Source organism: Numida meleagris, chromosome 2, assembly GCF_002078875.1.
Source record: "Numida meleagris isolate 19003 breed g44 Domestic line chromosome 2, NumMel1.0, whole genome shotgun sequence".
Lineage (NCBI taxonomy): Eukaryota > Metazoa > Chordata > Aves > Galliformes > Numididae > Numida > Numida meleagris.
In genome coordinates, this window is record NC_034410.1 from 106,032,800 (window position 1) to 106,050,787 (window position 17,988).

The window sequence follows — 17,988 nt, forward strand, 5'->3', positions numbered from 1 at the left end:
ATGCAAATTGGGATTACCTAAGGCTTCTGTTTTTAGTTTGTGAATGAAACTATTATTCAAGGTGTATACTATCAGATATTAAGCTGATTCTGTCACAGCACACTCATTATTTTATCCATTTTACTGAAAATACTCATGCTGGAAATTAAGTATGTCTGTGTACCTTGGTGAACTGGGTTTTCCTTGAACAAGATGCATCCAGGCCTTCAGGGTAACTTTTCCAACTCTTTCCAACCTTTTCCTACTTTGCTTTTTTCACTTATTTTCAAATCTGAACTCTGTTGACCAGATCCTTCATGTAGACGCTGTTCTTGATGAACACGTACTCTTGAATGCTAAAAATAACTTTGATTTATTTTTAACAGTGTAAACCCTTTGTTCTGTAGAATTCTGTTAATCTTTATTCTGATAAATTAGGAATATGGGAAATGATAGTTGAATTAGAAAAGTAGCCTACATTGTTCAGGACTGCTGCTTTCCAAAAGGTTTTAACTACCTTCCAACTGTTAGCCTGGTGTTTTCTCATTCTTTCCCAGTGAAAAAAAACCGCACTTGTGACAGAAGTGTTCATGAAACTTCTCTGACAAAGGAAGCATGTTGGCCAAAATAATTATACTGGACGGTGTTTGTTTTGGTTTGAAGCTGTAGATGAGGCATATTCTGAGAGCAGTGCAAGGAATACCAGTCAGGGACTCCTTTGCTAATTTGAGCAAGAACAGAAGATGTCAGAGATGAGGGATGCTCACTGGCATTCTTCTTGATCTCCCCTCCACCTCCCCCCTTCTACTGCAGAAAGAAGTTATCCAATAGGTGGGGGATTTCTGCAGTCATTAATTGTAATTTGTAATTTGGCTGTGTCATACAAAGCTCACTATAACTGGTGTTTTTTCAATCTTCTGACAAATATGCTAGCTGAAGTCTCTAGTGTGGCTATCCATTCTATTTTCAGAGTCTCTGTGTTGATCATATCAGTGTTAAAATATTCATAATTTATTTCCACACCTGCTAGATAGTACAAAATATTCACTTGAGCACACCTGAGGCCTTTCGGTCCCTGCTGTTTGGGCTTTTAGGGGAGTTCTCTCTCAGGCATTATAAATTGTGCTGCATAGCCATCTGCATAGTCATTTTTCTACAGCAAGTAACTGGAAATGAAAGCTCTGAAGAGAAAGAAGCAACCAGAATTTTGGACAATTATGTTCAAGGCTGTTGGATTTCCACTCTGCCCATTTCACCATGGTAGAAATTGAAGTATTGAAACATGTGTACTGGTATAGGGTGGTGCTTCTATCTGTAGCTCAGCTGAGGCTCTCTGGTGAAATTGTAGGATCTCTTTGCAGCCAAACTCAGGTAGGAGATGGGGAACAGCAGGTTAATGTGGCACTAGGAAGGCAGAACATTTCTGTCCTTAGAGACCTTCAGGATTTGGCTGGAGAAAGCCACATATGCCCTGAGCTCATGGTAGCAGTGGTGATCCTCTTCTGAGCAGGATGGTGGGCTGGGTGACCTCTGTATGTCCCTTCCCACCACTGCTGCAGTTTTTCTTGATGCTTGAAGATCTGTTGCATTTAGCTTTATCATCACCACCGTTCATTAATTGGTTTCTTGACTCTTCTTGTTTTGCTCAGTTGATGTGCCGGATGTGAGCACTAGATTTCAGTACTTTCAATTTATCACAGATTTTATTTTTTTAACAAACACTGCTCTGACCTTTTGATCTTTGAGCTGCATTTCTGCTCATATGCCCACTGCATCTAAAAGCCATGCAGCCAGCAAGGACGCAATCACCTGGTAATACTGGCAGGTTCCTATTTCTCATTCTGTGTTACTGGAGCTATGTCTCAAATCTGTGCTCAGATCGATGAAAGCAGAAAGATGATGAGGTGGCTTCCTGCACATAAAGAGCTGCATTGGCGGGCTGCGCAGTCCTCAGAAATGGAGGTGTAGGCAGAGGGAATGCCGCATGTGCCAGGTCCATGCTGTGCCCTGTGCTCCCTGGGCTGTGCTAGATCAACCAAAGGAGCATCTGTTGTCTGAAGCCCTGCAACAAGCAGCTTCTGCCTGCGCCTGGCTCAGCCTTGGTAAAGGTAAGGCACTTCACTGAGGCAATATGTGTTCTTTGTGCTTAAATCCTCATACAAAGGCAATGAGGGGTCTGAAGGGAGGCTGCCACGCTGTCCTCACCTGTGCTTCTCTGCTGTAGCTCTGCCAGTACATGTTTGAAATCATTTGGGAGGCTTCAGTAAAGAAGCTTTTGTCCTCTGTCACTAGTGAAGAAGTAAAAATATTTTTACAAATTAGGGTAACAGCATTTTATAGCTGGCTGCCCGGCAGAGCAGGTAGGGTTATGTCTGGAAGCTCAAGGCCCACTATAGATTATTTTTACATTCTGTCACCATGTAGCATTTCTGGCTTCTCCCTACTCATCAGTGTTACTAAGACGTTTATTGGCCCTCTCCGCAAAATGTATTTTGTTGCTTGTTTTTAAACAGTCCCAAAGGAAACTTTGGGGTTTACTGTTGCCAGATGAACTGAGCACTTTTTTGAAAAGTATGTCATCTGCAGAGGGCCGGAGGTTGGTTACTGGAAACATTGTTTTTTCTTTTTGGAGTATTGGAAAACCTTACAGAGGCAATAAATAACACCTCCAGCCTCAGTGTTCAGAGGGCCATGGCAAATCCGCCAGCTGATGTGACTTCTGTTAGATTGCTCTGAGCACGTGTGTTACTGTGTGATGCTGATTTAAGCCCATGTCAGTTCTCAGCAGACCGAGTGCTGTGCAGTCAGTGTAGAGGTATTGACTGCACTCACAGTTACTCTGTGAATTTAAAATCTATATTGTGAACATAACCATGTAAGCTCAGCTTTCAGCAGTGTCATTTAGCCTGAAAGGTTAGATAAGGTTCCAAGGGAGATTCAGGTTGGATGTTAGGAACAATTTATTTTCAGAAAGAGTGCTGAAGCACTGGCACAGGCTGCCCAGGGAGGTGGTGGAGTCACCGTTCCTGGAGGTGTTCAGAAACCGTGTGGATGTGGCACTGAGGGACATGGTTGGCAGGCATGGTGGGGATGAACTGATGGTTCGACTAGGACATCTTAGGTTTTTTCCAACCTTAATGATTCTCTGATTATATAACAATCAGTTAAAATCTTGTAGGATCATTTTTTTCATGAAGAAAAAAACACTGATGTATTAACCTAATCAGACTAATTTGAGAAGAATGTGTTGCTCTTTCACATCCAGCAGGCCACATCGGGCTGTTTAGACACTGTGCCCATAGCTGCCCTCACAGCTGTCAGGGCAGGGAAGACAATTTGTCAGCAGCTTGCTGGTCTGTTTGTCAGTAGTACAGTCGAGGTGTGAGTTCTGCTCACACCTCTCACGCCCACTCTGCCTGTTGGTGCTGGTAGGCCTGGCTTCTCCACTGCCAGACTCTGCCCGAGGAGGATGGTCAGCAGGGCACCATCGCTTCCCTCAGTGTAAGCCTGAGGAGCCTGGAAGTGCTGTGTGAGGGCCGTGCGGTGTGATCAGTGTGGTTGCGAGCGGAGCCTGGGCGTCCTCACGTGTGGGGTGCCCAGGCCGCGTGTGGGGACAGGAACGCCATCGGTGAACTTAGACTTCCTTATGCTTTTTATTTTTTTCTTTTTACTTATGGTTCGGAGTGCACGATTTCTGGCTTTTTGTACCGTTTAATGTTTACGCGTTGTTTGTTTATTACACACCAGGCCGGCTCTCTGCCGTTACCCCCACAGCCGCCGCCGCCACCTGGGCACGAGGGCCGCGGCGCTGTGTGGCGGTGGCGGTGGGGGGGGGAGTAGGGTGGCGCGGAGTCGGCCGGTTGCCATGGCGCTGAGCGGTCACGTGGCGGGGCTGACGCGCGGGCCGGGGCGGGGCTGGCGGCGCGAGACGGCGGCAGCGGCGGCGGCAGCGGCAGCACCACCTTCCGCAGAGCAGCAGCAGCAGCAGCAGCACCACAGCGCGGGGAGGCGCGGAGCCGCGGGAGCGCCAATGCCCGGACCGACCCAAGCCCTGTCCCCAAATGGCGAGAACAATAACGACATCATCCAGGACAACGGCACCACCATCATCCCCTTCAGGAAGCACACGGTGCGGGGGGAGCGCTCCTACAGGTACCGCTGGCGGGCGGCGGCCGGGCGCTGCGGCGCGGGGGGAGCCGTGCGGAGCGGGGCCGGGCGGCGCTCAGCCCCCCCGTGCACACAGAGAGAGAGAGAGAGAGAGAGAGGCGGCGCGGCATTGTGCGGGAGGCGGGGTGGGGGGGTGTCCCCGGCCGGGGCGGAAAAGGCATCGAAAGGAAAATAATAATAATAATAATAATAATAAAAGATAATTAAAAAAATTAAAAAACAGTAATAATTTAATAATTTAAAAAAAAAAAAAAAAGGAGGAAGAAAGAAGCCCGCCCGCGCGCCCGCCGCGCAGGGAACCGCAGCGCCGGGCTCGGAGCGGCCCCCGCCCCGCAGTGCCGGGCGCGGCCCCCGGCCCAGCCCCGCTCCGAGGGGTGAGGGCCCGCGGCTTTGTCGCAGCCCCGAGCCCGGTGGCATTGTTCGCTGCGGGTCGCGGCTCCGGGGCCGGGCACGGCCGCTCGGATGCTGCGCGCTGACAGCGAGCGGAGCCTCTGCAGGGAACACGCCCCTGGAGCAGGAAATGGGGCTGCCCGCGGGCAGCGGCCACGGGGCGGGCTGCGCTGGGTCGCGGCAGCGCTTCTTCGAGGAGAACCGCAACGTCTGCGGCTCCGGCGGGCGCTGTCGGCCGCTGACAGCCGGCGGAGGGCTCGGTGCTGGCGCCCTGCCGCGGGGCGGGGAAGGCTGCCGGGAGCCGAGCGCTGCCGGGCTGCACCGAGGAGCTGAGCCGTGCCGCCCCCGAGCCCGCTCCTGCCTCTGCAGCGCAGCCCCGATGCGTGCGTGTAGCGCGGGGCGGCGATGCCAAGGCGGTGCGTGCTCTCGGTGTTGTTGTTTGCTTTTGTGAAGAGCTCTATCTGCTTGCAGAAAAAAAAAATGGAGCCTTCACTTCCTATCTCTAAATGACTGCTCGGCAGTCAGTAGTTCTATGCTTGAGGAAAGCTGCGTTTCCACTGCGCTGCTGAGGAGAAATACGAGATAGATGCGTGACGATTCATTTCGAGCCAACCTTCAGTTATTCTAGCGTGTACCCAAGGTGCTGCAGATTGCAGTCTCACCGCTTGCCTTCAGAAGGCTCCTCTGGAAAATCTCTCTTGAATGGAGTTCTCCATTATCCTTTGCAGCACATAAATATAGTCTCCAGCAGCCATCAACAAGTCGGTTTGCTCGTCCTCCCGTCTGCTTTACCCTGCGCTGAGCTATGTCTAGGAAAGGCATTTTGTGAGGCCACTGTGTTGAGCAGATGATGACAGAAATAATTGCATCAATTGCGCAGTTTTCCGGAAAGCATGAATTTGCTCAGCATCTCAATGAAAGGCGATTTCTTCCCAGTGCAAGGCGCCTTGCAGGGCTTTGCATCCTTCTGTCCATCTGCAGGAACATACAGGAATGCAGGGCAGATAATGCCAATGTTGCATTCTATCTTGGGGAAGTAAGCAATCCAGTTAAAATTATTTTAGAAATGAACCTTTAATGCGCAAATGGAACAACTCATTTGGGGAATCCTACTTAGGTTCCTTGCAGAAACTCACCCTGCCCTACAGAGCCATGGCACCCCGATCTGTAGGTTCTCCCTTCTCCAGTGAGAGTGATGCTTAGCTTTCCATCTGTAGCCCAAAGTACTTCATGAAGCTTTCCTCTTCTCAAATACCCAGCTCCTGCCAGAGGAGCTACCTGTGACTCCTGAAGCAGTCTGAAAGAGGTAAACTTGGTACCATTTTACAGGTCAGGAAGCTGATGCGAGAGGGGCTCCTGATGTTACCACCGCACTGAGAGTGCTGCAAGGAACCGAACCCACACCACATGAGTCCCAGCCATGTGCTGTGTGAAGCCACAAATAGTCCTCACAAGCCTTCCAGAGCACATATTATATTTTGCAGACTGGGACATAGGGCCCAAGGTGTTAAGTTTCTCCTCCAGCCTCACTTAGCTGGTAAATGGAAACCGGTTGCTTTGGTGTAAAATGCAGTCGTGGGGAGATGTTGCCTTCTGCAGTAAATAACCAGGGTAAATCTGTACTTCTCTGGTCATATGCTCCTTCTGTCCCAAAGGATTTGTGTGTGCCATTTGTATGTGTTCCATATCAGGAGACTGACTTTACAGTTTTGTTGGAAGTGAGGTGTCGTTTTGTTGGCCAGAAATAGATTTGGGCTTGTTTTGGAGAACAGCATTAAATTTAAGTGTAGTTTCTTTTCTGTGTTCAAAGTAGACTGAAAAAAAGTTCAGTTGAGAAACCAAATCAACAGCTGGGTAGAGAATTGTTCTCAAGAGGGCATGTCTGCAGTGCTTCTTGGCAGAGTTGGAGCACTCTGCATGGCTGATCAGCTCACCATATTTTTTGAAGATCTATGCATTGCAGAGGAGTTGGAGTAGATGACATTTAAAGGTCCCGTCTAACTCAAATGATTCTATGTACGTTTCTGATGGTACCTCCTTCAGATGCTTGGCTCTCCCAAGTGTCGTCACCTTCTTGGAAACTGCTCTTTGAGAGCCTGTTCCTTCTGTGCAGCTGTGGACCCGCACGGAGAAGGCGTGTTGCTGCATCCTGCTTTGGGCAGGAGGCACTGCTCAGCCCAAAGCTGTGCCTTGCCCCGTGCAGTAAGTGGATGATTCCACTGATGTAAGGAAAAAAAGACAGTTTGTGTTGATAAGGTTAGTGGCTTAAGGTCCAGACCTGTTGAGAACTTGTGGAAAGGAGGCTGAGTAAATGCAGTGAGTTGTTGTTGTCCTCTGAAACTGTAAATGCTCCTGGAGCAAATGCTGCTAACCGCATTAGTAACCTGACGTGTCATTTCCAGAGGTGTTTGCTCTTGGCCTAACTGCTGCTATTTTGGGTACTAAGTTCCATCCTAGGTTGCAGTGGAAGCAGGAGAAAGGCCACTGGAAAAGTTTGTACAAGACCGCACCCCGCAAATGTGGCCTGAGCTTCTCTAGCAGTGGCATTTGTGATAAGCCCTTGCCTTGGAAGCACCCAGAGAGTAGCGCATTGCTCACTGCTCCCCGGGAGAAACAGGGACCCTGCAGAACGCCCTCGTGTTTCAGCTCAGGCCCTTCCCTTTTCTTTCACTTTCGTAAAGCTGGCTTCCTGCCTCTACTGCGGCTGCTCATCTGTAATCTCGTTTTGTGATTAGGGAGCGCTCTGCCCAGAGGGAAATGTGCTGGTCAGGCTCAGCTCTCAAAAAGCGTGGGGGGAAACTGCCTCGTGCTGGCCGGGAATCTCCTGCGAGCCCCCGTTGGTGAGGATGGCTCTGCCCTGTTCAGTGCTGCTTGGGGGGTTTGAAGTGGAGATGTTCCATGCTAGACAGCCCAGTCTGTGCAAGGGAACAAGGTGCTTTCAGGCAGAACCACCTCCACAGCATGCACCTAGGCACTCTCACCAAGGAGAATCATAGAATGTCTTGGGTTGGAAGAGACCTCAAAGATCACCTGGTTCCAACCCCCAGCCATGGTCAGGGCTGCCACTCAACGGATCAGGCTGCCCAGGGCCCATCCAACCTTGAGCAGCACCAGGGACATCTGAGAACATCTGAACTGCACCCGACTTCTGTGGGTTTCGGAGGCATCCTCTAGGCGGGCGGCTGGGCCCTGTTTTAGTACATGGTGGGTGTTGTTGGTTTTTTGCGTTTTTTTTTTTTTTTAAACTACCTTTCTGGGTTGCATAGCAACAGCAGTATTTCCGGCATGCTAACAAAAACAGGAGCAAGTTTAAGATAGGAGAGAACTGAATTGGATACTGCCACTTCTAGAAACAGGCGTTTTGCTTCAGTCCTACCTCCCCGGAGCACAGACACTGAAAAACGCCTGGTGATGTGGAAGCGGGGCTGTGGACCAGGACAGCTCCATAGAAGCTTTTCCTTTGGGTTCCTTCTTTGCTGTGTGAGTGGCTTGTGCAAGGGAGGTGCAGCCACATCTGTGCAGGCAGGCTGGGCTGCAGGAATGTTCTAGGAGGAGAACGCTGAGTAACCACTCGAGATAGGAAAAATTGGTTTTGGAGGCACTAAGGAGAGAAAAAAAAAAAGAAAAAAAACACAAGTGTAGTAGGTCTGCATTTCAATCCTTGGCATTCAAATGAGTGACTTTTTAAAAATATCTTCAGAGGTTTTGGTTTTGGGGCCTGGGGGTGGGGAGGTTAGTTAATTTGACAGTCTTTTCTCCTTCCTCATGCACAAAGATAATTATAGCAGAGGCTTGGTAAGGAAGGAGATTAAGCATGTGCCAGCTTTTCATTTTGGGGATGCAACTTTCAGCCTTTGTTTGATAATTGAAAACGAGCAGTCGCACCACATCTGTTCTCAATCACACGAACCACTGAACGGGATGGCATGAAGGGCCACAGCGTGCAGTAACAGCTGTGACAGCAGCAAGAATCGGGCTGTGTGCGGGTGCCTGTGCGTCCTGCTGGATCCTTGTCCCCAGCTCAGGGCGCTGGTTGCCTGCTGCCCCCATCAGTGCCAGAGAGCGTAGATGAAACACATCCGTATCACTTCAGGGATGGTGTTAACTTAGCACTGAAGAGCTGCACGAGTCTTGCCATGCTCGGATCCCTGCTGCCTGACTCACCAATAAGGCATCTTCGTCGTATTGTTTCATTATAATTAGATGGGAGGGGAAAGGGAATATCAGCTATAAAAGTTTACTGAACGTGCATTTAACTCTCCAGGTTTTTTTAAAACAATGGCCTTTCATTTTATTTTTAGCGAGGTTCTGTTGTCCTCATGCTAACTCAATTCAAAAGGAAGATCTGCTTGTGATTTTTTTGATAAAAACTTGTCTAAATTTCTGATGGCCCTCTAAATTACTAAATATTTGATAGAGAAGACTCTGCATACCAGAAGCACGCCCATTACGTGGCTTGGCTAATCTGCTTGGAAATGTTTTCTTGTTTTGCATAGAGCTCTGTATTTATTGAATTGTGCTTTCATATTAAATCTGCTGTTTTGTTGTGCTATCCAAACAGGAAATGTAAACGTTAATCAGTGCATAGAGACTTAAGGATGTAGCTTCCGGAGGAAATCCTACGACTGTGCAAAATTGCTGTGCCTGGAGAGGAATATGCCATGCAGATCGTGGTCTTGATGTTCTGGTCTTGCACGCGGCTGACTTGCGTGCCTGACTCATGGTGTCTGGGGGAGGGAGGGATCTGAGATGTGGGTGAGGTGATGGAAGATGGAGGGGCAAGGCAGCAGCGCTGAGGTGAGCTCTTGTGAGTTTAAACCAAAACTTAAGTGTGGTCTGAAACAATATTTAAACAAGCTATGCAAACTGAAGAATTCTTGGTCTGGGGTTTGTTTGGGATTTTTTCTGTGTGTAAAATGGGTTCTTATTGACCAGCATGGAAGACAATAGAGTAAAGGAACAGTGTATTTTACTGTCGTGATGTTGTGTCCAGTGATGGTACACGTTCCTGTTTTTCCATGTGGCTGTGTGTATTGTTTCAGAGGTTTAATTTTCACTATTATGTTTCTTGGAACCCTGAGGTAGTTAGAGAGATCAGGGGAGTTCAATGTTATATTTTAGGGGTAAGTGGAGTGAATATCCCTCTGCAGCAGGGTTCCTCAGAGCTGTACAAATTTTCTACTCCAAACAGCTGCAATTATTCAAGGATGCACTTGAATGCAAATTCTTGCTTGTCACTCTGGAATGTGGCGTTGATTCTCAGAAGGACTTGCTGGCAGTATGTATTAAACAATTTTGGGGGGATGAAAATTCATTTTAGGCAAATTTTACATGGTTGTTAGGCTTCAATTCTTATGGTTAATCTCTGCGGAGTTAGTCCAGTAATACCATGAATGGGAAGTACTGAAATACTTGAAGCAGAGCGTGCATTGCTTTACTTATGGGTTGAATGTTATACAAATCATAGCTACAGAATCTGGGAGTAATTGTATGGAAGTGGAGTACGTAACCCATGATATGGAACTCTCTTGGGAGCTTTCATTTACAGAAAGGCTGTTGTGTGCAGGAGTGTTGAGAGCATGGAGGCAGTGAAATGATAATTGGTTGAATAAAAGAGATAAATTTTCCTAAAAGGACAGTATTCACTTGCCCTGTTGAAAACCATTTTGTGCAGAATAATTTTAATTATATTTGACTGATTATTTGGGGTTCACATCATTCCTTGCCTGTATTAATGTTTCAAAACTATACACGATACAGATTTTGAATCAGCTCCAGAAAACACAGTTTTCAGTCAGTGTATTTCTGCTGTGCCAGTTGCTAAACTTAAGGAAATGTAGGAACAGGGATGCTGCAGAGCTGTCTCATCTCTTAAGCAGCCCTCATTCTCCTCCTGAGACCTTCTCAGAATTGCAGAGGAGGAGAATATGTGGCAGTGACAGTCAGCAGTGGAAATTCCTCGAGATACCAGGAGGAAAGTTCTCACAGTGAGATGACGGTCTAAGTGCAAGAGGTTTCCCAGAGAGGTTGTGCAGTGTCTGTCCTTGGAGAGACCCAACTCTGGGCTAGATGGTGCCATCAGCAGCCTTCTCTTGTTGGCTCTGCTGCCAATGGGAGACTGGAGTAAGTGATCTTTGGAGTTCCTTGCCTGCCTCAGTCACATTGTGATCATATTTGGTAACCCTAAGAGGCATAAACAGCTCTTGAGTTCAAAATGCACCGCACAAAATGAAGTCATGATATCAAGCTGCTTTAAAAGTGAAAGGATCATAGAATCGTTTTGATTGGAAGGGACCCTTAAAGGTCATCTAGTTCAGCTCCCCTGCAATGAACAGGGACATCTACAGCTACAGCAGGTTGCTCAGAGCCCAGACCAGATTGACCTTGAATGTCTTCAAGGACAGAGCATCCAGCACCTCTCTGGGCAACTTGTTCCAGTGCTTCTCCAAAAGTAATGTGTGGCAACACACTTCATACTGCCACCAGAGTGAAATCATTGTATGATCAGAGGTTTCAAATGAGAAAGAAAAATGTGTGTATGCAACCTCAGTTCAATCATTTTTTATCTTAATTCTTACAAAAGCTGTAATGCTGCTGCTGCAGTGCACTAATTACTTCATGTTGCATTGCACAAATCACTGAGAGATACTTCTGCAATTTGGCACCCAGGGATGACCAAAAGTTCATTGACACACAATGAAGCACAAGAATAATTCTGTTGCATCATAAAATTAATTATCTACATTGCAATTAAGGTTTATGTTTTGAAGTTAAGAGCTGATATATTACCCCTTCAGTTTTTAATGACTTGTATACATTTTAATGCAGAAAATATTAACATTATTGATAAGTTTAATCTGCAGGAAATGTTGGGCTGTTAAGCTGTATCAGATATGTGTTTAGTTTGACGTGTGTTTGTAGGGAGGGGTGCAGAACTGTCTCATCTCATGACCTACACCAACACTGAGAGGGCTGAAGAAACTAAATATTCACATTGCAGCATGGGTTATTAACTTCTTAATGGCAGTTATATGTAGTTATAGGTAATTCAAGCAATAAACTTTTTTTGTCTTGTTTACTGTGGGAGTTGAATTTGCTAATGTGACCGTTTGCCAGCTGGAAGCAATATGCTTTAGGAGTTGACCTCAAGATATTCCATGAAAGGAGGCCAAATCCTATTAAACAGGACATCTATGCTTCTCTTAGCTTAAGGTGCAGGGCTTTGCTGGGGCTCACAGATAAAGGCTGTTGTAACAGTCAGTAATGCTGTTCTTAGAACTTCAGTTGCATCAAAGCAGTAAGCACCATCTAAAGAAAATGGTTGGGAAAAAAAAAACACAACTTTGGGAATGTGCCACTTTTAGTTTAGATTTTTTAAATTGAAAACCGAAAGAAAACAGTGACTTCACAGACCTTCGAAGACCAATATAACTGAGAAAAGAGTCTGGGGGAAGCTTTACTTTACCCTGGTAGTTTCAACACTTGCATTGGTAGTACAGCAAAGGTAATGTAAGTTTGTGGTCACTGGCAGGCAGAAAGAATAATACATTACATAAATCACAGATGGCTGAGCTAGCGTGTTCATAAAGGGCAATTTACTTCATGAAGGATTAGCGAATTCTAGTTTTAGTTGCTCTAAAATTAATTTAGCAGTTAAGCAATTGCCCTTAGAAGTTCAGTCCTACCCTAGGCAGCCCGTAGTAGGGTTAATCCTTAAGTGCAAGTCATTTGCTGGTAATATTTTTGAGTACCAGAATAATTTCGTAGCGTCTCCTTGGCTGTTAAGGGATTAACTCATGAAAATGAGGGAAGAGGTCGACTTTCTGCGGTGTCCAAAACCGAAAGTAAGCGTCACGGCTGAAATGCTAATACTGAAAATCTTTATGATATTAATAACGATCCATGGGGAGTTTGTATGAGCCAAAGACAGGGTTCTTTATTTGAGCGTATTTCAAGAAACTCAGAGTTGTCAAAACTCAGAGTTCTTGCTGTTATTATTTTCAGTCTCGCTTTTATCTGTGGTGGAGGGAGAAGAGGAAGAGGCTGAGCACGGAACCCAGTGAAAGGCGGGCTGGTGAGCGGGCTCACTGGTCTGCAGCACAGTGCTGGCCGGGCACCCAAGCATGGGTTGGGCCACGGCTGTGGACTGCTTGGTCACAGCCACCTGCCCCCGTGTGCCCTGTGCAGCCTGCAGAGCCCAGTGATTGTCCCTTGGCCCTGAGTGGTGGTGGCAGCAGGAGCCGGGCAACCATGCTGGAGCGCTCTGTCTTATGTTACAGGAATACAGAGCCATGTTTTAGAGGATGATGCATGGGTGCAAGCAGCTTGCGTGGTTATGTGTTTCTTCATCTGTTGTCACATGCTTGTTTACAACTGTGGGGTGAAGGTGGCTTAAAATAAACGTCTCTTCGCCGGGCTCGGTGTCGTCACCTTTATGCCTTTTCTGGCTCTGGCCACCTGCCCGGCTCTGTCCCATGGGCTCTGCCCTGGCACCCATCCCCATGTATCCAGGGATGAGTGCGTGGGTGGCAGCTGTGATCCAGCTCCTCCTTCCCCAGGTGCGGTGCCATGTACCTCCACAGTGCCTGCTTGGGAGGTATTGTTCCCTGTGCTAACGTGCGTGTATCAAGGTTAGAAGAAGCGGTGCACAAAAACAGCGTGAATCTGCTTTTGTTGCACGTACAAGAGAGAAAAGCTGATGCGTGGCAAGGTCCTCATGCTCTACAGTGTGTAACAGAGGGGCACGCTGCAGCCTCTCTCCTTAGCCGCTGCAGCACTCTTCCCACATAGCATCACCCTGCAAGCAGCAGCGTCATGCGTGCTGCTGGCAAGCTGCAGCTGCCTGGGATCAACGAGCTGCTGCCTTCCCTGCTTAACCCCCCATCCCATCTCTCTCAGCCCCACACTGCGTCATGGCCGCGAGCTGGGGCTGCCAACCTCCCGTGTGGTGTTATGAAATCTCCTCTGCCATCGTGCATGCGTCAGCATCTTGCTCCAATGTATGGATATTGTGGGGGTGGAGGGGGCGGCCAGGTCCCAGATAGGTCAGCGCTAAATTAATTTGGTGACTTCATCTTACTGGCTAGCTGGATGCCAGCTCCAATGGAGCTCCCAGGCTGCACGCTGCTTTTTGGACTTAAAAGGCGGAATGGCCGAAGCAGCAGCAGGAGGGAGACTGTGCTGCTGCAGTGCAGCCCAAATCCCACCTCGGATGCCAGCAATCTGGGTGCATGCACACCCTTGCCAGAGCATTTATTTTCCCTTGGTTAAGGTTTGTGATGATTTCTGTCCCTTGCTTGCTAGGGGCAGGAATTTCCTGTGGTGACTGCTGGGCTGTCCCATCACTGTGTCCTGCACCTTGGGCACTGTGCAGGTGGGCAGTGGGTTAAAGGGCCAGCCCTCCTCCACTCTGTCTGCTTTGCAGCAAATCTGCATTTGCTTGAGCATTTGGGATGTACCATCTGAATCTGTACCTGTTCATCTGGCATCCAGCGGGAGCAGTAAGGCAGAAGGTTCGTCTGTTCATCTCAAGGCACCTGCAAATCCTTTCTCAGCACTGCTGTTACCTTTACGTCCTGTATATCCTCTTGGAAATCCTTGATTATATTCCTAGTAATCTGTTATTTTTCACAAGAGATGAAAGTGAATGTAAGGAGAATTTAAGCTCCCATGTTTGCCTTGGTGATCTGATACTTTGTTTCAGGGAAGATTAAATGTTTGTTTATTCATCAGATTTTCCAAGGTTTTCTAGTCACAAAATGATGATCCATCTTCTTTCCTATCCCTATTCCTGACTGACTTGGGCTTGTTATGTAGCAGAAGTCTGAGAATTATTTTTCTCTGAATCAACTTTTTTTCTCCGCCATCCCAGTGCCTATTGCAAAAGACCGAGTAACTACCGTTCTATTGTGAAAACTGTGCAGGTTGAATATCTTCCTTCAGGGCATCAGTGGAGCAATTCCAGCCTCAGATCTCAGAGTTGAAAGCCTTGCGGGGGAGGACAATAACTGGAAGAAAAAGTAGTTAATATTTTAGCATTGCTGCCGTGCCACGCTTACATTCCTCATTCAGCCCACTTCAAAGGCTTTGGCAGTTCTTCATTAGTAAAAAACCTTCTTAATTTGTAGTAGCATTGTTTCACACTGAGGTTCGTGCAGCCTCTCCCCAGGATAACAAGCAGCTGTCTGCCCAGAGTTGAGCCCTGCTGGGGCTCTGCTTGGTCCAGAGTGAGGGGGCCGTTCCCCAGTGGTCTACTTTTGTGTCCAGAGGGGGCAACCTCTACTGATGTTTGCCTTCCTTTTGTCAGGAGCATTTCTTTTTAGTTAGGGTTCATTTTTGCATGGAAATTGAGAGGGATTCTGTCAGAATATGCATATGTATTCAGCCAAAATTAAAATAGCTTGTAATTAAGAGGTAATATTTTTAGTATCAATGTGGAGACATGACATTATGTATTACATCGCCATACGGCTTAAGCGACTGCAGGAAGAATGAGGGAATGAGAAGGTAATCTGAAAAACTGTTGCTTTTGCACTGCAAATATGACTGCCAGATAAAAATAAAGAAAGAAGAAATTCAGGTGTGCTTGCAGATGTGGCTTCTCCTCTTCAGGTGCCCTAAAATATTCTGAGCGCTAAGGCATCTTCTTGGAGCTTGGAACTGTTCTGTTTTGTTTCTGTGGACTACCCTAATTTCATAACTGATTAGTGAATAAACTTAAAACTATTTTGCTGAAAGCAAGCAGTAGACAGTGTAATACATCGCTAGATCCTGGGCCATCTCGGAGGTTTTGGCTCGAATTGTGCATATTGTTTGAATACTTTTGATTGTGTTTTTCAGATTTGAGGGAACTGAATGTCTGGAAAAGAACCAGTGTTTTTCTGCCTCCCAGATAATATGGGCTTCTTTTTTTTTTTTTACATTTTCTTAAGCCATATGTACAGCAAAACAGAGTTACCACTGGTCTTTAGAAGAGTGTTTTAGATTTGGGACTAAACCAGTCCTTGAGACCCATCATAAAAAATTATGTAGGTCAGAAGATTCCAGCATTGGCAGGCAGCCTCTAATTTAAAAGAACAAAACTTTAAAGATAAAATGTGCTAATCCAATGAAAGTAATCTCTTTGTACTTTAACCACACTTGTATTTAAGCAGGGAACTGCAGTGAGAACAATACAAAATATGCTTTTTTTCTGGTAGTGTAGCAAGGTTCAAGCCATTGAAACATAAATGGTTTGCTTCATTCTTGTCTAGATTCTGTATTATGCTTCACAAATCATTTTAGGTTTTCAAATCAGATCCATGTTGTGAGGCTAAAATGGCATTCAGAAGTGAATGAGATACATGGATAGTTAGACTTCTAACATAATAAGTCTATTTAGTAACATAGGAACAAGTGCACAAGAGATCTGACATTCTGCATTCTGAAAGGTATGAATTTCCCCCCATCTTACAACCAGAGGATTGTTTTCTAAGTTTTCTGTGGCAATACCTCATTGTGATCAGTCTTTAACTGCACTTCTGACTAGATAGTTCTTATATTGCTACAAATAGCACTTCGGTCAGAGCTCTGTGATTTGAGGGAGCTGTTCATGGCCATTGGCTTTGCTACAGGAGCACAGCATCAGTCAAAAGGGAGAGTAAGAGCAGTGTTGGTAGAATCATGCTGTGCCTTTTCATGCTATTTTTCCGTCCTCTGGACCCCTTACAGTAGAGACAACCTTGAGCGAAACTGCCCTCTGATGATTATGGTTAAGACTGTCTGCAATGAATACTAAACAGGTGTGCAAATCAGCTGCTATTGCCGGTTTATATTGAAGGACGTATTTTCTTTCTGCAGGGATGTGGCTGCTGAGGCTCCCAGGTTTCTTCTTCCAGGAATCCTTATTTTGCAGTAGCTTTCGCCTACAATGCTTTTCCAGCAGAGGCTCGGACTGCCTCACTGAGCCGCAATCCTCGCTTTCTATTGCATCTTCCGCTTCAGCTGTTTTTGTTGCGAGAGCTTTTGTTCTGCTCAGAGTATCTATCTTTCCTGGTGCTCTCCGGTGCCAGCTTCCAGAAGGCTCCTCTTTGTGCTGTTGCACAGGCTTGCTATTGTTTTGGAAAGTCCCTCATCATACCTTGTCGAATTGTGCAAAACAGGAAAGCTCGTGGGCTCAGAGGTGATTGCACACGTGCTCCGAATTGACACTGCTGTGGTCCAGTTGTGCCATTGTTACTGGTTTGGCATAAGACAACTTCTGCTGTCAGGATCTCTTAGTTCCTCCCCTCTCCGTGACAAGCAAAGTGAATGTGCCTCTTGCAAAGCTGTCCTTAAGCACCTTGTAACAGCTGGGTGACCTGTACCTGTAGCTGGGTGTCACGTGCTGCCTGTGTTGCCTTAAAAATTAATGCTCATTTGAGGTTGATGTCTAATATTGGGCAAGCTGAGCCAGTATGCTTCTGATTTAGGGAATTACCTGAGCATATACATGATTTTTGGCTCTTGATGAATCCTATGAGCTCAGCACTATAGTGCCTAGACATGCATGTGTTAAAGTATTTTTATGATGTGCACTGGAGTATGTGAAGACACTCTTACAGCTTATTCATATTTATTGGGGCTTTTAATTTTGATTTCTGATAAGTAAAATAAGGGAGAGTCCTTTGTGGCTGGGCAGTACTGTGACAGCTGGAGGCTTTGAACCTTTACTGCGTGCTCAAAGCGAGGGATGCAGTCAGCTGACCTGGGCCTGCTGTTAGCTGCTGTAGGATCGCTGGGCATCTGCACGGGTGGCAGGAGCTGACAGATCCCAGTGAGGTAGGTGCTGATTTTCAGGCCTCTGTAAGCCTCATCACAGGCTTATGCTTGAGAGCCTTCAGTCTAAACAAGGGAAAATCTAACAGTCGAAAACATAAATAATGTATTCAGAAGAGGCAGCGCTTCAGGCCATACAAAGAAGCTGTTCGCTTCTTGGCCATTCGCAGGGCCCGTGGGGCTCCACCTGCTCAGCCATCCACGTGTGTCACATTGCAGATGTTTGTTAGCGTGTGGAATCCAGAGCAGGCTTCTCAGAGCAGCTCAGCACGCAGGGCGCTGAGTCACCGAGAAGAGCCGGACTACAGCCACGGGTTTCAAGCACGGGGATTTTTGTCTATTGCTTTGTATGGTGGCTCTTCTGCTTAGGGTTTTCTTTTTCTTTTTTTTTTTTTTCCTTTCCCAAGGTCTGTCTGCATGACAAACGGGGTACGTGTGTATCTGAGTACCAAAACAGAGCATGTGCTCTGTAAAGGAAACCTTTCCTTGCTGTATTTATCCAAACTGTGGCCGTGGGTGGGTGGGGGACAAGCCAGCCAGAGACCCATGACCTTTTCCAGGAGAGCAGGCCATGGAATACTCAGACATGTGCTAATAGGTCAACATGAGTAAATGGCAGTGGCATGTTACCAGATTTTAAACAGAAATTCTGGTTCA

The 17,988-nt window shown here is 46.8% G+C and overlaps 1 protein-coding gene across 4 annotated transcripts in view; it reads left to right on the top strand.

Annotated features, from left to right (window-relative positions):
• Window positions 1-17,988, top strand: part of MAPRE2 (microtubule associated protein RP/EB family member 2) — a 92,730-nt gene that overhangs the window by 33,416 nt on the left and 41,326 nt on the right. The window contains exon 1 of one of the 4 annotated variants that reach the window (XM_021386716.1): window positions 3,890-4,131. The exons of the other annotated variants lie outside the window; for them this stretch is intronic. Within the exon in view, the coding sequence (XP_021242391.1) occupies window positions 4,010-4,131 (122 nt within the window). The 5' untranslated portion in view covers window positions 3,890-4,009. Of the gene's footprint in view, window positions 1-3,889; window positions 4,132-17,988 lie in introns of those variants that run through there. 4 annotated transcript variants of the gene reach the window in all.